Source organism: Bolinopsis microptera, chromosome 13, assembly GCF_026151205.1.
Source record: "Bolinopsis microptera isolate Bmic1 chromosome 13, MBARI_Bmic_1.0, whole genome shotgun sequence".
In the NCBI taxonomy this organism is placed as follows: domain Eukaryota; kingdom Metazoa; phylum Ctenophora; class Tentaculata; order Lobata; family Bolinopsidae; genus Bolinopsis; species Bolinopsis microptera.
The window spans coordinates 8,877,896-8,897,001 of record NC_087084.1 but is presented as its reverse complement, the minus strand read 5'-3'; the positions used below and the strand labels follow the sequence as shown (position 1 = coordinate 8,897,001).

Sequence of the window (19,106 nt, the reverse complement as noted above, 5' to 3'; positions counted from 1 at the left end):
CAATATCGCATTATCACATCGTCATAGCAACGTATATTCCAGAATAGAGCAAGAATGTACAGACCTATTTAGAAGTTATATCAACACTTTATTTGACGTCATTATATGCTCATTTATGCGCGTCATATGTGCAATGTGCATTTATGCGCGTCATCACGAGGGTGTGGAGTTGAAGATACATCAATAAGTAACATGATACATGTTAGAATTATCAAGTAGTACTACTGATTGTGTGGGAGATATAGGGGAGGTGTCACTTGTCAAAGAGCGTTTTAAAGTCAGAGTCAGGACTCTAAAGTCTATTGATGATATGTGTGCCGTTGTTAAAATGATTCCACCGATATGGAAGATATCGATATAACCATATAACCATATAGATTATAGAAGATGCTGATGAATGATATCTGATAAAATTCAATGTGTCCTAAATGAAGTTGATATGATAATTGTCATTGATAATTGTTATTGATATGATAATTGTTATTGATAAGTGTTATTGATATGATAATTTTTATTGATAAGTGTTATTGATATGATAATTGTTATTGATAATTGTTATTGATATGATAATTGTTATTGATAATTGTAATGAGATGGAAGTACTTTAACCAGATAATTGTAATGAGATGGAAGTGTTTTAACCAGGTGCAGCTAGTCCACACTCTGGCTCCATAATATGAGGGACTTGTTTTTATTCTATATGAAAAGCTCGAATATTTCTGATATTTCAGTTGTTAAAATTGTTTACTCTACAATGGGAGCGATAATCTTCGTGGAATGTAATATTGACTATATGTATAAACAAAAGCTATTGTTCATTTAGGAATGAAGCATATGAAATAACTTAGGGAATTAAGGTACATTCTTGATCATATGTGTATTTAACGAGTTACGAGGTACGTTTAAAGATAAAAGAGGTACACAGTGTATCTGTGTTGATCATTACTTGATGAACAATAGTTCAGATATTTGAACAATAGTTCAGATGTACAACGGAAACCAAAATGGCATGAACTTCGAGAGGATCGAGTGCGAAGCCCCTTAACACCCGCTATCAAAGTTATATTCTTTTTACACCTTTACTTGAACCCTAAATCCCACGATAAACCCAAACTTTACCTTAATCCTAATTAATAACCCAGACAAAAGTCTTCAATTAATCTAATTTAAATCTTAATTTCTATCCAAAATTAATTGGAGAGGGGGGTTTCGGGTGCGTTATTCTCAAAATCTAAAACCTAATATTCTATATATCCTACATAAACATGGACCCTGGCATGATATTAGATTAATTAATTTAATATTTAATTTCAGTTTTTCATGAAGTGAGGGAGGGAGGGTAAACAATGCCATAAAGTGTTGAAAGCTAAGAATATCTGGCCCTAACCGAGCAGAACTAATTCGACACGTGATAACAAGACACGTGACAGACAAGGCACGTGTCAGATACAATACTTTACTTAATTTCAACCTCAGGCTCTCAAAATTCACAATTCCTATACCACTTCAAAAGAAGTCCACACCCACAACTTCTCCCAAACTACTAAACTCACAATTTTAAAGTCTACTGGAGCAACTTCTGACCACAGCTGAACCGCTCTCTGGATCTCGCTCCTTTGTAACTTTCTGGGCATGTCGTTTGTGTACTTTGCAATGTAATACCTGAAATGGTGACGTGAACGTGTAATTGATACCTTGAATATCGTTATAAATAATGAATTGATAAAATTAAATTTTATTATACCTCGCTATTTATATCTCGTTACGTAATCCAAACTATCAACAAGGGGGCTACACATTAACGATTACAATGTAAAATGTGTGATGTACACTGTATCTCAACTCTCACTGACAACGCCTCAATTCTATATAATTCTATATAAAGACTGTTACTGTTACAGTGTCATGCTCCGATAAGTTGTAAAGTAATGTCATGCTTCAGCTGACAGCAGCTATTATTAACATAATATTTTAACATATTTCAAATATTTATACACACAAAGCAATTCACATTCCCCAAATAATACACAAAGGATTGTAACCCTGAATGTGATGGTGGAAATTAAGCTGTGTCGTTTGGGGATTTCGGCGACCTTTCTAATCGTTCTTCTATTGTTTCAATAGCTAAACTAAGCGAACCGTGTATTCTTATGTACACGTCACTAACGAGTAAAGTAACAAATATGCTTGGAATCCTAAATTAGAATGTAGGTCCCTTCTCTAGGTGATGCACCGCTGACTGCATATTTAAAAACTCCCACTTTGTGTCAATATACAGGTTAAACTTTAAATCCCACATTCCTCAAATTCATTCCTCAGCGTATTATTCAACACCCAGACAACAAACAATGAGTAAAACATGCTTACAGCTCCACTTGTGTTCGAGCCAACATTGAGTATTGGCTACAAGGTAAAAGGTTGCCCCTTCATTTCTGGAGTACGCATGAACCACATATTATTACACAAATCAATTGCTCGTCTTCAACGTGATTAGTAGGGAATTAGATCAGTAGGAAATTTCAATTATGTGGTAAAAAGTAAAAACCCACCTCAACTCTGGATCGTCCCACTTCCTTTTGGAGTTTGCCCACCGTTTCTTCCTCCTTTCCTCCAGTGGCGTCCTGTGAAAAGTAAAATCATCAGATGTTATGCTATTTTTAAAACCTAAGATATACACCACAAAAGTTCCAACAATTCAAGTGATGAAATTTCCTAATATGTATATGTTTCACAACTCATCAGTACAACTACATTACTAATACCGACTTTCCAGAACCCAAAAATGTGTGGAATGTTGGTGATGATGTAAGGGTGTGATTACGTAATCAGATCACGCCCTACTTCAAGAGTATAATCAAAAGTAAAATTCGATCAAATCTTTTTACCGGTTAATTCAGTAAAAGTAGAAACTGATATCGCTGAACAGGCTAGATTTTACGTCATTTATTTATGGGATTTGGGCACGAAGCTGCACGCAGAATTACGATAAAAATACTTAAAATGATAATACCTTACAATTTGCAGAGTGTTGATTGATTACCTTACTACTGGGAATACCAACTTAAAACTTTACAATTATTACCAAATTTTCAGGAATTTAGGAACTTTCAGGAATTTAGGAACTTATTAGGAATTTAGGAACTTTCTGGGTTTCAGAATCCTAGTTCACACTGCTAAATCATCAGTAACTTTACTCGGTAGCTTGGTACACATTGGAACTGTTCGTTGTACATTGACTGTAGGCAGAATAGCATGGAGTGACATTACGGAAGTCTAGTCAGTAGTCATTAACTATTAAGTACTAATGGGACAAGTTAGGCTTCGGTTTTAAATAGAATCAAAGTCAATGACTACTAATTATGGCATGGCCGAGATACAAATTCTCTGGCGATGTTCGCATATCTTGTATTCAAGTGAGGCGAATTATCGTTCTTCAATTAAAAATAATAGTAGCGGAAGAGCCAGTATATTGTATTGAGTGCCTTATGAAATCAACTCCGCTGTAAATAGGAATCTTGATAACATTAAACAATTGGATATCCAAGAAATTAATAAGAGGTCTGCATTTCTGCACGAATTTAGGTAATATCAGATAAAACTCCACGTCATTTACGTAGTAGGAGGAATGGGTATAGTACAGGGGTAGACAAATCCTTAACCTGGTAACCTGGTAACCTTGTAACCTGGTAACCTGGTAACCTGGTAACCTGGTAACCTTGTTGCCTACACAAGAGCAATTCTAACTGCAACTCCACATTTTTTTGTGGGCAATTTTATATGAAACCTATATGCACAAAATGTTATGTTGTCTGCACACTACACCATTATCAAGGCATGGAGGAGTAATGCATGGTAGAAGGATGCCTTGAACCTGGAGTTCACCAAGGAGTTGATATTGGTTGCGGTCATTGAGTGTTACCGATTCGAGTGAGATTATTAATTAGGATAAGCCAGGCTCCGGAAACCGAATATTTGTAAAAATACAAACTTTAATTTATAAATATGTATGAGTTCTACAGAATTCTTGATTCCACAGAAAAAATGTCATGTAATCAGTAATGACAAGGCACGTCTATTCGTGTTATAAACCAAGAATTTTACAACGTTTTTTTTTCGTCCAAGCCACGTACTGGCTCAATGTCGCCGTATATATGTAGCTAAACAAACGGTTCGTTTGAAACTCTAAAATTACTGGTATTTAGCTAAACAAAGCCATCGTAATACCTCCAGCTCGACCAATCTATAACATTGTGAATTAACATAATAATGGAGACATGAACTTTAGAACCGTGTCCCGCTATTGTGTTTCATCGTTATATTGGATTAGTGAATTGGCTGCAGAATGTAATGAATGGGGAAGTCTTTCTATTGATCGCTGGTAACAAAAAAGCGGGGGATATTTCCGTACGGCTCCTATTAGTGAGATGTTGGAGATGCTTGTTGTTCTGCTTTTATAACCAAATACCTGGGGTATAATAGAAACATCTCTCTGCCAACAAATACAGTTGGCCGGATGTTTACAAGAAAATATTTTGGAAGACTGTTTAAAACATTTTCGTCACAATCTTAGAAGAATGTCTCTAAGTAAGTACTGTTTTTCACAGTAGAGTTTAGCCCATCAGACCGGAAAGATGTGAAAATGTTTACAATTACACGTTCAGATAAACGGGGTGTCGAGTTCCAAAAATGTTAAAAAGTATGAAATTTTTTAGGTTTGAAGCTTTCTTTGTTCAGCATGAAGTATGCTGTTGCTTTTTGGGTTTGGCTATGGGAGAATATTTCTCAGACTTACGAATTAATTGACAAATATTTGTTTGAAACGTGCATGGTTAAGAAAGAATTGTATGAAAATTAATAAATGAAATAGAGAAATATCAATTTTCCCATGAGATCGAATCCGCAGCCAGGATTTAAGAATACCATGGAAGTTATCCACGCTCAAAAGATAACCTAGCTCCCAAAACCACGTATGACATGCCGCTTATTTTCTTAAACAACTGACCGAAGATTGAGAAAATATCATTTTCCCATGATTGATTCCACATTTTAGCATTTAAAACTCACGAATTCTTCGGAAGTTATCCAAAAGATACTTGATAACCTATGTCACGTGATCACAAAGTCACGTGGTGCGTGAATTATAACACTTATCTCACCCGACGGAATCTAAAAATTTTAAACCATCTTGACACAATAACACGAGATAAGCAGATTAAATTTACCGGATAAATTAATAAATTTTTTGGATATTCTACCAAATTCGGACTTTTCACTGAAACTTTCACTTGGGCCTATAAACCTTGGATTCCTGGGGGGCTCCAGATAAAACTAATAAATTCCGCAGGAGTTTTCAAAAACATTGCCCCGTATTATCTCTTCTCTTCGCATAGTTTTACGGCCAATTGCAAAAGAGAAACAGGTAAGCTGCATAGTTGAACCTACATGTTTGCGGGGAATCTTTTTATTATTTATCTGACTGCAATGAAAATTAATCAAGCTTGACAGGAATGGCCCACGTACCCCAAATGTGTTACAAACGTCACTGAATTAATACGGGAATTTTAGACTTGCAGGAATCTGAAATAGACTTTATGTAGAAAAATAAAGTTTAGACCGCTTCGGAAATTAAAATTATCTGATGAAGATGATCAAAAGTTGAATTCTAAACATAATCTCCTAGATTAATTATGTTTCAGTTTCCTGTAGATAAAAATTTCCTGCATCAATTAAATGAATTATTCACGATAAGAAAATCCTAATCAGACTAGAACTCAGATACTCTTAATCTGATATTAAAAAGTTAACATGACTTATCCAGATTAATCATCTCACATATCTCACAGACGACTAATCTAAATTATCCAGATTACTAATATTCCAAACTCCCAGACATTTCCTGACCACACCCTGTTATACCCTCATCTTGTTGACGTCTACTGTAACCATACCCCTCTCCTCTACTCTACTCTTCTCCAGCTTAGCACACTTTTAGAGGATCTTACTGCAGAACTTTTATGTCTGGACAGTGATATACTCATGACTCATAATACTTTACTCATAATATAATATGTAATATGTACGACAATTTTCAACAAGAGCTACTCACATATTATATTTGAGTACCTGACTCCTAAATCAAATTCCTCGACTAATCTGAATCTGAATAGAATAAATACTATTGAGAGCTAGATATTTTCCACCCCACCCAGATTACCCCTGGCCCCTCCCGCCCCCGGCCTACAAGCTCCCACTTTACATGTTACAACTCGCCCCCACCCCACTGTGATTTGCTAGGGTTTGACAGTGTCCGCGCCGTCTGTCAACAGGTTCAGAGAAATTGTTAATTGTATGTCGATATTACAGATGTAGAACTTCCTAATAAGTGCTGATATTGTAGTTGAAGTCACCTTGAGTATTATATTATGTATCAGGATAGTGTTATAGTGATAATCTCGCTACAAAGGAAATGGGTAGAATTATAATTTGAGTTGTTGAAGGTAACATGGCCGGACCTTATCTCCCAATTTCACGTAATTTGTTTCTTAATTTGTTCATAATTTTGCGTACTCAAGGTTTAAAAATTGGAAACCAGATGGCAACCTCTAAATAAAGCTGGATTTTACAACGGCTTATCTTGAATTTCTTATCATTAAACTATGAATTAATGAATAAAATCACTGATAAGTTACTAAAATTATACTTAAAGTCCGACAGAATACATTGAAATTATGCTATGTCAGTATTACAAGATGTTTACGTGTTTCAATCTGACATGTGTACGTCACGAGTACCAAATCAGGCCTGCAGCCCTGACTTCTGAGCTTCTACGTGAACAACGTAAATTAGATGAAGGTTGTAATAAGAGTTAACGGGTCACGACCCTGGCCTGATTACTGTTACCAACTGGTTACTGGTTACTGTTACTAACGGTAACTGTTGTTATGGTTACTGTGACTGGTTACAATAACTGCGCTGACAAACATTACACAGTGTCTGTGAACTCTTGATCTCGAGATGACATGTAAAACTACATGTTGCCGCTAAAACATACGGCATTTAAAGTGCGACGTCTCTGAAGAAGACACCACAAAAACTTTGATATGTCATCATATTTACATAACATACTTATATTACATATACAAGTTACCCACTTACTTAACCTGTCAATCACATATTGTAATGCATATTGTCTGCTTATTAGTGCTTTATTTAATTGGTAACTGCAGTGTAAGGGTTGATATAATATCGCGGACAAGTTTACGTGAAGCTCACTAAACTTTCTTCGTATAAGCTCGTGTAGAGATTGGGCGACATCTGTCCGACAGCGACATCTGTCCGACAGCGACATCTGTCCGACTCAGAAAATAGGTTATTCGGACAATAGTTTATGTCGTATCCTACCGTACGATTTCCTTAAACTGTCCATAAAATATGGTGGTTATAGAACGGATAATCTGTGTAAGTTTGAGCGAGTTTCTATGTTTTTATATTAGTGCTTTTCATGCAACAAGTAAAACAAATCCTTTATGTCATGTTTCCAGGGTTTGGACTGGAATTGCCTGCTTAAAGAACCTCCATCGCATTACATTACATAATTTTCTGAAACATATATTACATTTACAATAAATTATGCAATATCACAACATTACAATCAACAAAATAAATTAAATCGCAGAATCTCAAATGCAAATAATCGTAAATTAAACACAAAAAACAAATTAAACATGCAATAAATGAATATACGAATGCGCATCTTTTGTCAACTTACTCCTTCATAAAATTAATTTTTGACAAAAAAAAATTTTTTATACGGTAAAATAATGGTTACTAATTTATAAGTCACAAATAATAAATCAATACAAATTAATCACAAATACTAGAATAATTAATAGATATTAGGTAACTTATATAACTGAAAAACGATATATGTCGATACAAATTACAAAATAATATTAGGTGATTGAAACATTTCAATAAATTCATCATAAATATCACTACCATATTTACCCCAAATATTTAATCTTGATTTATAAAACTTGACAAACTTGTTGCGCAAAGCAGCTAACTTAAATCCTTGCGCAACCAATTTACCTAAAAGTTCGGTAACACAATTTTTGAAACCCTTAAGTGTCGAATTAATTCTGGCTAATCGTACTAATTGAGAAATAAATATTCCATAAGACAAATTATTTGGAACGTTTCCATCCAAAAAAGGATAAGATATAACTTTAAAATTATAATCTTTTCTTTTATCATATAACGTCACTCTAAACTTTCCTTGATAAATACTAATGTTTAAGTCTAGATAGCAACATTTACGAGCCGAAATATTAGTATTATTTACTATCATTTCCTTAGGATAAATATCTTCTAATACATTCTGTAATAAATTGAAATCATTAAAAACTATCAAATCATCTTGATAACGAAATGTGTCTTTTAATCTTTTTAGATTTTCTGTATCCCCTTGTTCTATCAAAAGTTTAATATATTTATATTCGTAAACATGTAAATAAACATTAGCTATTTGTGGTGCTGCATTGGTACCCATTGGTATTCCAATAACTTGTCTATAAATTTGACCCTGATAAGTAACATAAGAATTATCAATCAAATAATTAAGACATTCCAAAAGTGTATCTTTAGAAAAATGAACTTTATTTTTACTAACATTATCAGAGAAATAGGCCTTCTTAGTATAAAGATTAGGAATAATATAAGACTTATCTTTAAAATCAAATACTCTTTCTACAAACATACGAAGATTATCCTTCAATTGAATATGAGGAATAGATGTATATAAAGTTGAAAAATCATAAGTACTGACAGACTTTAAACCTTTCTGGGTATTATCATAACTAAGAAAATCTAAGATAGGCTCATTATTATCAATAACAAAATAATCATTTCTAACGTGAAATTTATTATCATATATAGATTTATTTTTAGCTGAGTGAAGCATAGATTTAATACAAATGCTAAGATAGACTGATAATTGTTGTAAACTACTTCCACTACCAGACGTTATATATCTAACTCCGACTGGCTTTTTATGCTGTTTTGGTGTAATATATAAATAAGGTAATTTGCTATTATCTTCATCAAATTTAATACGATGTTTAAGTAAGAATGCTTTATGCTCATTAATTATATCATCTTCTGAACGATTAACTTTAGTAAATGTATTCGATGATAATTCCTTTTCAATCATACTAATATAGAACTTTTTACAAACAATAGTAATATTATTTTTGGCTTTATCGGTAGGAACCAATACAAAATCTTTATGAAGCTCATCTAAATCTGCTAAGACTTCAACATCTGATAATACTGAATAATAGGGATATGGTTTAGCTCCTTGCAGTTGAATTTTCACTTGCTCTATGATTAGTGTTTTCCACTCTTGAAACTCTTCTATAGGTTTATGCCATAAATTAGACAATTTATCGCAATAGCTTTTGAGTGCCGTCTTTACTGATTTTAAAGCTTTTTCAGTACATGGTTTAGCTTGGTCTCTATAATTTAATCCCTTCATTAGGAGATTACGAAGTTTATCATTACTGATCATTGATAGCTCTCCTGTAATGACATGTTTATGAGTAGGGTCTGTATAACGACTTGATGCACAATTACATTTCAATGTTTCTGAGTCAATGTTAGCTTCATTATATACTTTTTTGTAGTTAAGTACTTTAGATCTGATTGTTGGAGGGTATTTGTAGGACAATGTAGGTTGCTGATGATACTTTGACTTGAATGGTGCAGCTTTAGTAACTTGTTCCATTTTAAATATCTTTCGAAAATCAATATACTCGACAAATTTATTAACATAATTAACTACAATAAAAGAATTTGATTTACTATTATTCTTACACGCTAAACCCATTCTTACCGCGTGTAGAGGCCCGGATAATGACAACAGCAAGAACATAAGGACATAAGCTGAAACTGGGTGTAGCGTAATTAATTGTAACTTGTTGCAATGTGATGTGTGTAACAGGTTGACTGTTCATGCCCTTCAGAAACCATGACAGCGTAACCAAGGGTTACGGCAAGCGTTTTAGGGGATATATTTCAACTGTTGCAACCCACTTCTAGCCAGAGCGTACACAGAAACTTGCTGGATTTGAGGTTTTGTAGTAGTTGTACAGCAATACTAAGGTAATGGGACTACTGCGGACCCTCTACCGGCCAAACCTTGTTAACAAAGCCGCAGTCAAGGTTCGGTGAACGGTAGTTAAAAGCGCTTTAAGGGAAAGTGGTAGTTTTAAGGGTTTATATATTCTCGGAATGAGACCCTGAAGAACAACAACAGTTCAAATTGTAGCAGTGCCAAGTTCCTGCTCCTGCTCGTTCTTATCTCTAATTCTATTTGTCCCTTCTATTCAGACTTTTAAACAGAAATAACCATATTATAAAGAGGGCCATATTGACGAGAAACAAGGTAACAGAGTCAATATATTTTATTGTTGCCATGAGGTGGCAAGTCCCCATACCTCCATACAGTCCGATAGTTTCACTGCGTCCTAATATTGATTCCAGTGGAAGCATTGATTGAGAGCGATATGAGTGGTTATTACTATTAGCAATAGGTAGGTAGAAGTAGGTAATATCAATAGCCAATAACCACAATGTGAATCATCCTAAATAAGCCGTGACAAATAAAATGTTAATTTCCGGTATATTATGCAGACATAGTGGATATAGTAATATCCCTGGTACGACTACTCGTAATGTCCCGGAAACTTCAACCTCAGGCGGCAATTCTCAAATCTAGCTTGTTGATTGATGAGGTGAATGAGCCCATATCCTCATAGTCCTAACTTCCTCTCGGTGCTCATTGTCGTCAGATCACACCTTATTTGTTGTGGTACATTTCAGTCTGATTTCAGTTTGTATGAGGGAGGAGGGGCGAATAATCGTCGCCGGAAATGTACCATATTGGAGTCTGAATACTATTTGTCAGGGTTTGACAATGAACATTTACTGTAATCAATGGAGTATATAGTGTGTCAGTGTGAAGATGAGAGGCTGATTTGTCAATTAGGATTTGAAATTTTATATTTTAGAAATTCTCACTGTACATTTAAGACTCCCACAGTTATCCAGATTAGGGAATGGGGGGGGGGGGGTACTCATGACCCCCCTCCCCCCCCTAGATTAGCCTGATAACCGATTCTTTTTCTTAGAACTTAGGAGAAGGTTATAAATGCACAAATGTATAAATGCAAAAATATTGCTCCAAGCGTTTTTCGGTAATTCAAACTTTAGGGAAGGTGCAAAGTCTCAGAAGAGAATTGCAGGTTTGGAGCCGATTATGTGCCTAGATTAGACTACAAGTCCTTTTGTTATAAAAATTAGGAGAAGGTTATTCATACATCATCTAGCGTAACTAAAAATACTCAAATTATTTCTTGAAAGTGCTGTAAACTGTGTAAACAGCTCGTAGCAACTCCATAGTGTACAGAATATAGATAATATTAGATGTTCATCCATTAATTGGTGTTTTCACATTAAAACTATTTCAGTCTCATTTTACACGACTCATTACTCATTGCACACAATTTATGGCTCATTTCACGCGATTCTGTACAAATTCTCACAGTTACCACTAAATAGTAAAGATTAAGACACTTCCACTCAACTACCAAGTAACTGCCACGCTGTGTTCTCTGAACGGTAGTTTGTAACTCATTACTGTATTATAACGCAACAGCTAATCAATAACTGTCGTTAAAACTTTCTAAAACTGTCTAAACTGCCCAAAAGCCTCTCACCAAATGGTATAATAAACATGAACCGATCTCACATCTGCTGGTTCATTATCTCTCTTAAGTGTTCATTATCTCTCTCCTCACTGTTCATTACACATCACTTGAGTGTTCATTACACATCACTTGAGTGTTCATTACACATCACTTGAGTGTTCAGATTGGATAATGACATGATATTGACGTGCAGACCTGATAAATCAGTCATTCTGCGGGAGTGTCAGACCAGAAAATCAGATAATCGCTTCAGAAAGCTTTTTGGACCAGCTTTCTCAAGTACGGGTTTTTGCGAATGATCATGGGGGAACAAAAGGTTGATTAAAGTCGAGGGCGACATTTATTGGAAGATAAAGAGAAATTTGTTGACTTCACTATGTGAAAAAATACGCCAATTTAAAATCCTTTTTTGGGAAAACTATTTTGAAATAGTTGCCATGAATTTCAATTCTCAAAAAAATATGAGGAAAGATCAGCCTACTATCTCCAACAAGAATTGCGCCCGTTGTTTCGTCTTGGCGGACGCTAGATTTCCATTTCACTATAACTATTAATATAAGCTCTAATCAGCTATAATAATAATATTGAAACATCAATACACTACGCGTGCCACGTTCAAGTTGGGCTTATTACAAAATATTATACATTACTAGTATACTTTAAAATACGCTCGTGCGCCGCGCATTCATTGACCACAGACTAGCTAAACACCACATCTCCGCAAGCAATCCTCGCGCGCGTGCGCGCGGCAAGTTGACATGGTAACGAACGGAAGCAACACGACATATATTTGACCCACCTACTGCAATCCCCAAAATCCACGTTTTTCTGCAAAAACGTCCATTCGTAACCTTTCACTATTGCCTTTTTTCAAAAGGGTGAAAAGGAAAAAATCACGTGCGCAAGCTTCAATAAACCTGGGGCTTGTTTTTCTGTAAAAATGTTTGTAACCTACCCAGAGAAATTCTTTTATCCATCGAGTTCTAGTTACAACTTACTTTTAGTACAATACTTATCACAGCAAGGTGACAATCAGCCGATCAGCCGTTACAATCAGTAATCACTTAATTAATTAATTACCAATAATCTGACAATACATCAGAACATTCCCTGAAGTAGCCCCGCGCACGTGCACTAGACACTACATCTGCACGTGCAAGTGTGCACCAGCTCCCCCCGTGACGCACCTACCCCACCTACCCCTCCAGACCCTAATAGACCTCCCACAGTTTAACATGACTTCCTAGAGAGGACCAGTAGTAAACACCCCTGTTGGAGGTGGTCGTGAGTCTAGGACAGAGACTTGTTGTTCTGATAATTGATAGACTAATATGAGGATTATGAGGAATATTAGGAATATTTGGGGTATTTGGGGTATTTGGATGGGTTGCAGGAAGTGCAGTATTCGAACCGTTCCTCACAGCTTGAAGAAGGGTGCCTTTTTATTGGGGTTCTGAGTAAACTAGACGAAGTAAATAGTGCGGGCTTTTTAAAGAGTGAAGTGATAATTTCTAGCAAGACATATTTGTACGTGGAGAGAGCTGGATAGAGCTGGAGAGAGCTGGAGAGAGCTGGAGAGAGCTGGAGAGTTAGAGAGAGAGATAGAGAGAGACGACTATATTAAACTGTAGTTTAACCGAGTTGAAAACTGGGGTTTGAGTTATGGGACCTTTATATGCGGCGTCAGCTGCACTGCAGGAAATAGGGGCAACCCTTATTGTACTTATTTCTTAATTCAATCCATTTCATATAAATTTGTCATATTTTCGCGGTCTAGATCTTCTGCACAAGTTGAGGTTGAGCAGGCACTCAGATTATTCCTTTTACAAAGAAAAACCAGCAAAATCTTAGGGTAAAAAGCAATGGAGTGGCCTTAGTTTTAACAAAGACAAAGCGTGACTGATTGGAATGGTGTTAAAAGTTTTAAAAGTATCTATGATTCAGTAGACAACGAAGTTCACAGAGGGTCCAATGATTCTTCATGACTCATAACTTTTTGGTGGTTAAGATCGGGTCGGAAAACGCGTAAAATAAGAAAAATGGCCAGTTCTGTAATTTTTGCACACAATTTTGGTAGAGATAATGAAATTTCAGGTTCAGAGCTTAACCTTTCACGTTTTTTATGTGCTTACAATACTGAATTACATAAGTAATTATATGAAAGTTAAAAACATAAAGGCACCTAGAAGTCAGACTTTAGATAAATGAATGTTGACATTTTGATCGGGCGAAAGTTAGAAATTAGCTTGATATAGAAATTCAGGGTACTGTTGAGATTTGGGATAATGTTGACACCTAAGATTATGTTGAAAGTTAAGATGATGTTGACAGATGAGAAGATGATGAAAGTTAATACGATGTTGACAGATGAGAAGATGATGAAAGCTAATACGATGTTGTAAGTTCAGCTGTTGTTGAAAGTATAAATGATAATGAGAGTTAAGAGTCTTCACTCTCATAATCCTAACTTAAGACATTGTCGGTTGTTCAATTACTCAATTAATTAATTGTTTTAATTACTCAATTAATTAATTGTTTTAATTACCTCTTGTCGCTGTCCCCACACCTCGGTAGCTTCATTAGCGCTAACGTCTTATCGTCTAATACCCCTGCAGGTAAAAACTAAGTTAATACACGGCTGAAAAGTGCAGTACAATTAAAAGTTTTAAAACCGAGGACTGTAAACACTACATAGGGAGAATTCTGCAGAAAGTTCTACAACGCTTTTTATAATACGACTTTATACACCCTGTTTAAGTCTGCCGTTCCAGTTTAAAATCAGGTAGGTGCTGCGGTCGAGTTCAAACATCAGTACCCGACCTATTTCTATTTTTAAAACACTTAACAGGTGGTGGCTGGTTGCATCGTACGTGACTTTTCTGCTTTGTTTGTATAAAAACTGACGCTGTCAGTATGACCTGATCTGTTAAACCCCAGATATCTGATACGTATCTCGGAACAAAGACCCACAAATGCACTGCACCCGACATGAAAGTTAGATATATGACAGGCTGTATTATTGAGGTACACCTACAAGCTGCAGTGAGTATCTCGATATGTATCCAGCGACCGGCGATGAGTTACAGCTGTTTCGGGTATAAGAACTTGTTGGTGGAATATGAATAGTTTCATTTCAGTTCAAACGTCTCCACGAGTCTTCTAACCAGGACACAGACATATTGACAGACAGATTGTCGGACAAAGACACCGACAAAAATATACCACTAATAAAACTGGGAAGGTTGGTTTCTGGTAAATATTTGCGAAGAAAGAGAAGCTAAGGTCGAATTAAACCATCTGTCTACGTTTTTGTAGACTGACTTCTACAGCTGAGAAGGTTTGTCTCTGATAAGAACAGACAAAAATAAATACAAACGAATCATCAAAGATACCGAAAAAGCCTGTCCGATTTAAAAAACCTAAAAGTTTTATACAACATCGGTTTGGTGTTGTGTCTGACTTCAATCTTGCAAAAAAACTAACAGACGTTAACGAACATACCACAACGAAAATGATCGCATTTTTACATATCAGGATTGTGGAAATTGTATGGATTCGTAAAAACAAAAGTCACACCAAAAACGTGGCAAAAGTTTCCAATGGCTTAGAAATGAAGGATTTAAAAGTCAAAAGACAATTACCTGTAGGCTTGAATTTTACGAATCTCTGAAACTCCTTGATGGCGTCCACCAAGTCCCCACCATCTTCTAGATACCCAAACTTACAGAGATACACCTGAAGAGAGGAAAAATGGTTAAAAATAGCCTCAAAACGGTTTCAAAATGACCTAGAGATAGATAAAATAGTTATTAAGGCCTCTAAATCACATATAGATTTCCTGACCATCACATGATTACATTTACTAGATAATAATTAATCGCGATCGAGAATCTATCAGTACTCAGTAGTATGATTTTTTAAATACTGCTCACTCGTGCAGTCTCAAAAGTGAACTGTGAAGTGTGTGGTGATAATTTACAAAAATGCCATTTTTTCGCCACTTTCTAAGGCTTCCCACTTCCCAGACCCTGCAAAAATTTCCCCAGCCTAGCCTCCCCCAACCTTCTTTACTTGTCACCGCCTGAGTTGAACCCAAAGAATCCTGGCTGCACAATATCTATTATAGTATAGTGTATACCATTAAATTTACAATCACAGCATGACATTCGCATTGAATTATCCTCATTGTTCCCAACTCTCTGTTCTAAAGTCAGCAGTAATGACAATGTGTCTCGGACACGAAATGTCAGACAAACCTCCAACTCAGCGAGGATTTTGGAGCACTTCAAGAACACTTTAACTCACATTCCGTGACGAAGATGACATTTCACTGACATTCCGTGACGAATATGACTCCAAGTGGGAGTGATTGTGTCTGGTGGCCTGGTGGGTGGACATGTGCTGACTGACACAAACTGTGACTGCTGACTGACACAAACCAGACACGGTACAATGGTTTGGGAGGTGTGGGCACCAAGTGGGTACCAAAGTGGTACCGTGTCGGTACATGCTCCGCACGCTCATGGTATATGTCGGTATGTCATCAGCGACACATGCCGCCAGCCGTCAATTAGTCAAGAGTTTCAAATAGGACGGACAGATTGCAAGGAATGCAGTGTAAAGTGTAAACTAGAAAAAGATAAGCGTGCCATTTTTACCAAGTCAGTAAACCTTACTATTCCAAAGTTACAACCGATTTAAGTTTTCATCTGGACCTTGTTGTGCCACCAATAAATATAAATTCTCCGTTTATATAAAGAGAACTTTAAAACATTAATTAACCCAGCATTACATAAAGTGACGGCCTCCTGTTAAAAGATGGGAGTGTCTATGTCACGTGTGTATCACATGATAACAGCTTAACATTAAAGCATAGGTATGTTCTGTACATCTACGCTTTAGATGACGAACAATGAAGTCTTGAAAATGTTCTCGATGAAGAGATAGAGTGGTGTATGATGAGTGGTGTATGATTATATTTCTGGTTCTGATCTAAATTATTGTACATTTAGCCATGTAAATTATACATGCGATCTTATTGGATTCCCATATGTCGTCATCATCATTTGTGTTCAATTTAGATGCTGTTTATAATATTAAACGGATATGCTGAGCGACGGAGTCAAGCATATTTTAATAAATGTAAGCTCTTTATGTTGAGTACAATTAAAGAATTTAATATGATTATGTTAATTTTCGAAGGAACCGGACAATAGTTTACTGAATTACTCAGCACCTGCTTATAAATTTACGTGAGAAAATAGTATGATAGTCAGGAAATCTTGGTTAGTATAAATCTCTGAAATCAGAATTTAGGATTCTAGACAAAAAGGCATCCCTTATATTGGAACTAATGTTTTGCGAACGAATTAAATAAAAATTAATTTATAATAAAGGGACGTTCATATAATAAATAACTATTATTCATGAATATAAATAACTGTCACTTATTAATAAAAATAACTGTTATTCATTAATATATATAATAAAAAGACGCTCCATTATTAATAAATGAAACTTATTCTTTAATTCATTTGTAAAACATTAGTCACAAGACTGTTCCTTTTTTTCCTGTATGTGTATTTCCAATAACACAAACAGGAAAAATTCACATACATATATATTTGTGGCCCCATATGGCCCATAGTTTTAAGGATTAAGGCACGTGTACTAAACGTGCCTTATATCATAAAGTAAGCCGTCTAATTAAAATAAGCCGTTTACTTACCCCTGCAGTTTGTTCTTCATCTGTTAATAATCCTGAAATTAATAGAGCGTTATTTCCGTTATAGAGTAAATTAATAAATTAATATTTGCCGCAGAATAAGTGCGTTATTGTTTATGTGGGGGTGGCCTGTGACTTAATACGCTGGTCAAGTCGTCTCTTGATAGTGTTTCTCTCTACTTTGATATGTTGGACAAAGTAAGTTAAAAGTTACAATATTTATCAACGCTAAGTTTTCTAGACTTCACAGCGAAAACCCCAATAGCTTTACAAGTTTCTAACTTTGATCCCTCAGATCTAAAGTTTAGATATTCCCCCTAGCTTTACAAGTTTCTAACTTTGATCCCTCAGATATTCACAAGTAGAGACTACTTGCTGGGAAGCGTGGCCTGGTTCTGAGACAGTGCTGTTGCTTTAATCCTGGAAGATGCCTCCTCGCTCTCCCTCTCCTCCTGGCCCAAAGTACTCGACTGGTTGCAACGAGTTAAGCCCAATTGGAGTGTTGTGACAGCACTCTGATCAAAATGTGTGGCTTTTTGAGCAGAGAATGGAAAACGATTTTATGGTATTAATTTTTACCAAAAGTGAAGTGATAATGTAACTGTAAGCGGCGGTACACTGAATGTGATTCATGAAGCATCTGAGATATGAAGAGATACATAGTTGGTATGGTCAAGGAATTTGATTTTAACATGTCGAATTCCTGGTAACGTTTCTTAATAAACCAAATATTAATAAAACAAATATTAATAAAACAAATATTTTTACGGCACAATCAAACAATATCAATGATAAATAAATCAGGGGAGGTTTGAAGAGGTTTCAAGTGCCATAGGCCACTGCTTATCTTTAGGATTTGAGAGTGACCTGTGCTTGAAACCCCCTCAACCATCCACTACGTCAATATATACTTATTATACAAATATAGAAAAAAATAATAATCTAAAATTGCTTATTGGTCTAGTTTGGTGACACAGGAGAGCCCAGTTGAGTTTTAGTTTAGGTTTAGGTTTTAAATCATAGTTTAAAAGGTTAGCCATGTTTCATGGCAGAGAGAGATATCATGTGTGCAGAGCCGAACCGGATGTAGAATTCTGAATTTGAGATATAATATAGATTAGTTACCATGTATTAGGGTCATCTCAATTTTGGAGGGATAGCAAGTGCTTTTTAAGGTTAGATTTAACAATACCTGACGAGGCTGATAAGTTTGCATTTTTGGAAGAACCCGGGATTATTATCCCATCTTCATTAGCATCACATATTTCTTGATTCAGTTGTATTGAATGTTAAAATATGAGTACTGTACATTGACTATATCTTGTCCGTAGACTTTACAATGACTAGCAGGAACCCGTCTAACTCTTGAGTAATGTCAAGACTCAAGAGACTAAATAAATTATTACCTATTTGATTACTTACTTGGGTTACTTGGGGTTGCTTCATAGATCCTCTATCGGGTCATCAGAACGGCTGACCACCCGTGCAGCGAAGTTGCTGTCTTTTCTGCGCTCCAGTTCAATAACGAATTCCCGTTCTGGCAACAATATCCAGTAACAGGAGGTTCGTCCGGAATAGATGTAACAAACTCCGTCAACAATGACTTGAAGCGT

At 35.7% G+C, this 19,106-nt stretch overlaps 1 protein-coding gene across 2 annotated transcripts in view; it reads right to left on the bottom strand.

Moving 5' to 3' along the window:
• Positions 1–19,106, bottom strand: part of LOC134824697 (matrix metalloproteinase-15-like) — a 75,931-nt gene that overhangs the window by 34,439 nt on the left and 22,386 nt on the right. For both annotated transcript variants that reach the window (XM_063836668.1, XM_063836669.1), the window contains 5 exons: positions 17,497–17,528; positions 15,410–15,503; positions 14,314–14,377; positions 2,550–2,621; positions 1,554–1,662 (listed from right to left, as the gene is read on the bottom strand). In XM_063836668.1, coding sequence (XP_063692738.1) covers positions 1,554–1,662; positions 2,550–2,621; positions 14,314–14,377; positions 15,410–15,503; positions 17,497–17,528 — 371 coding nt within the window. The remainder of the gene's footprint in view (positions 1–1,553; positions 1,663–2,549; positions 2,622–14,313; positions 14,378–15,409; positions 15,504–17,496; positions 17,529–19,106) is intronic.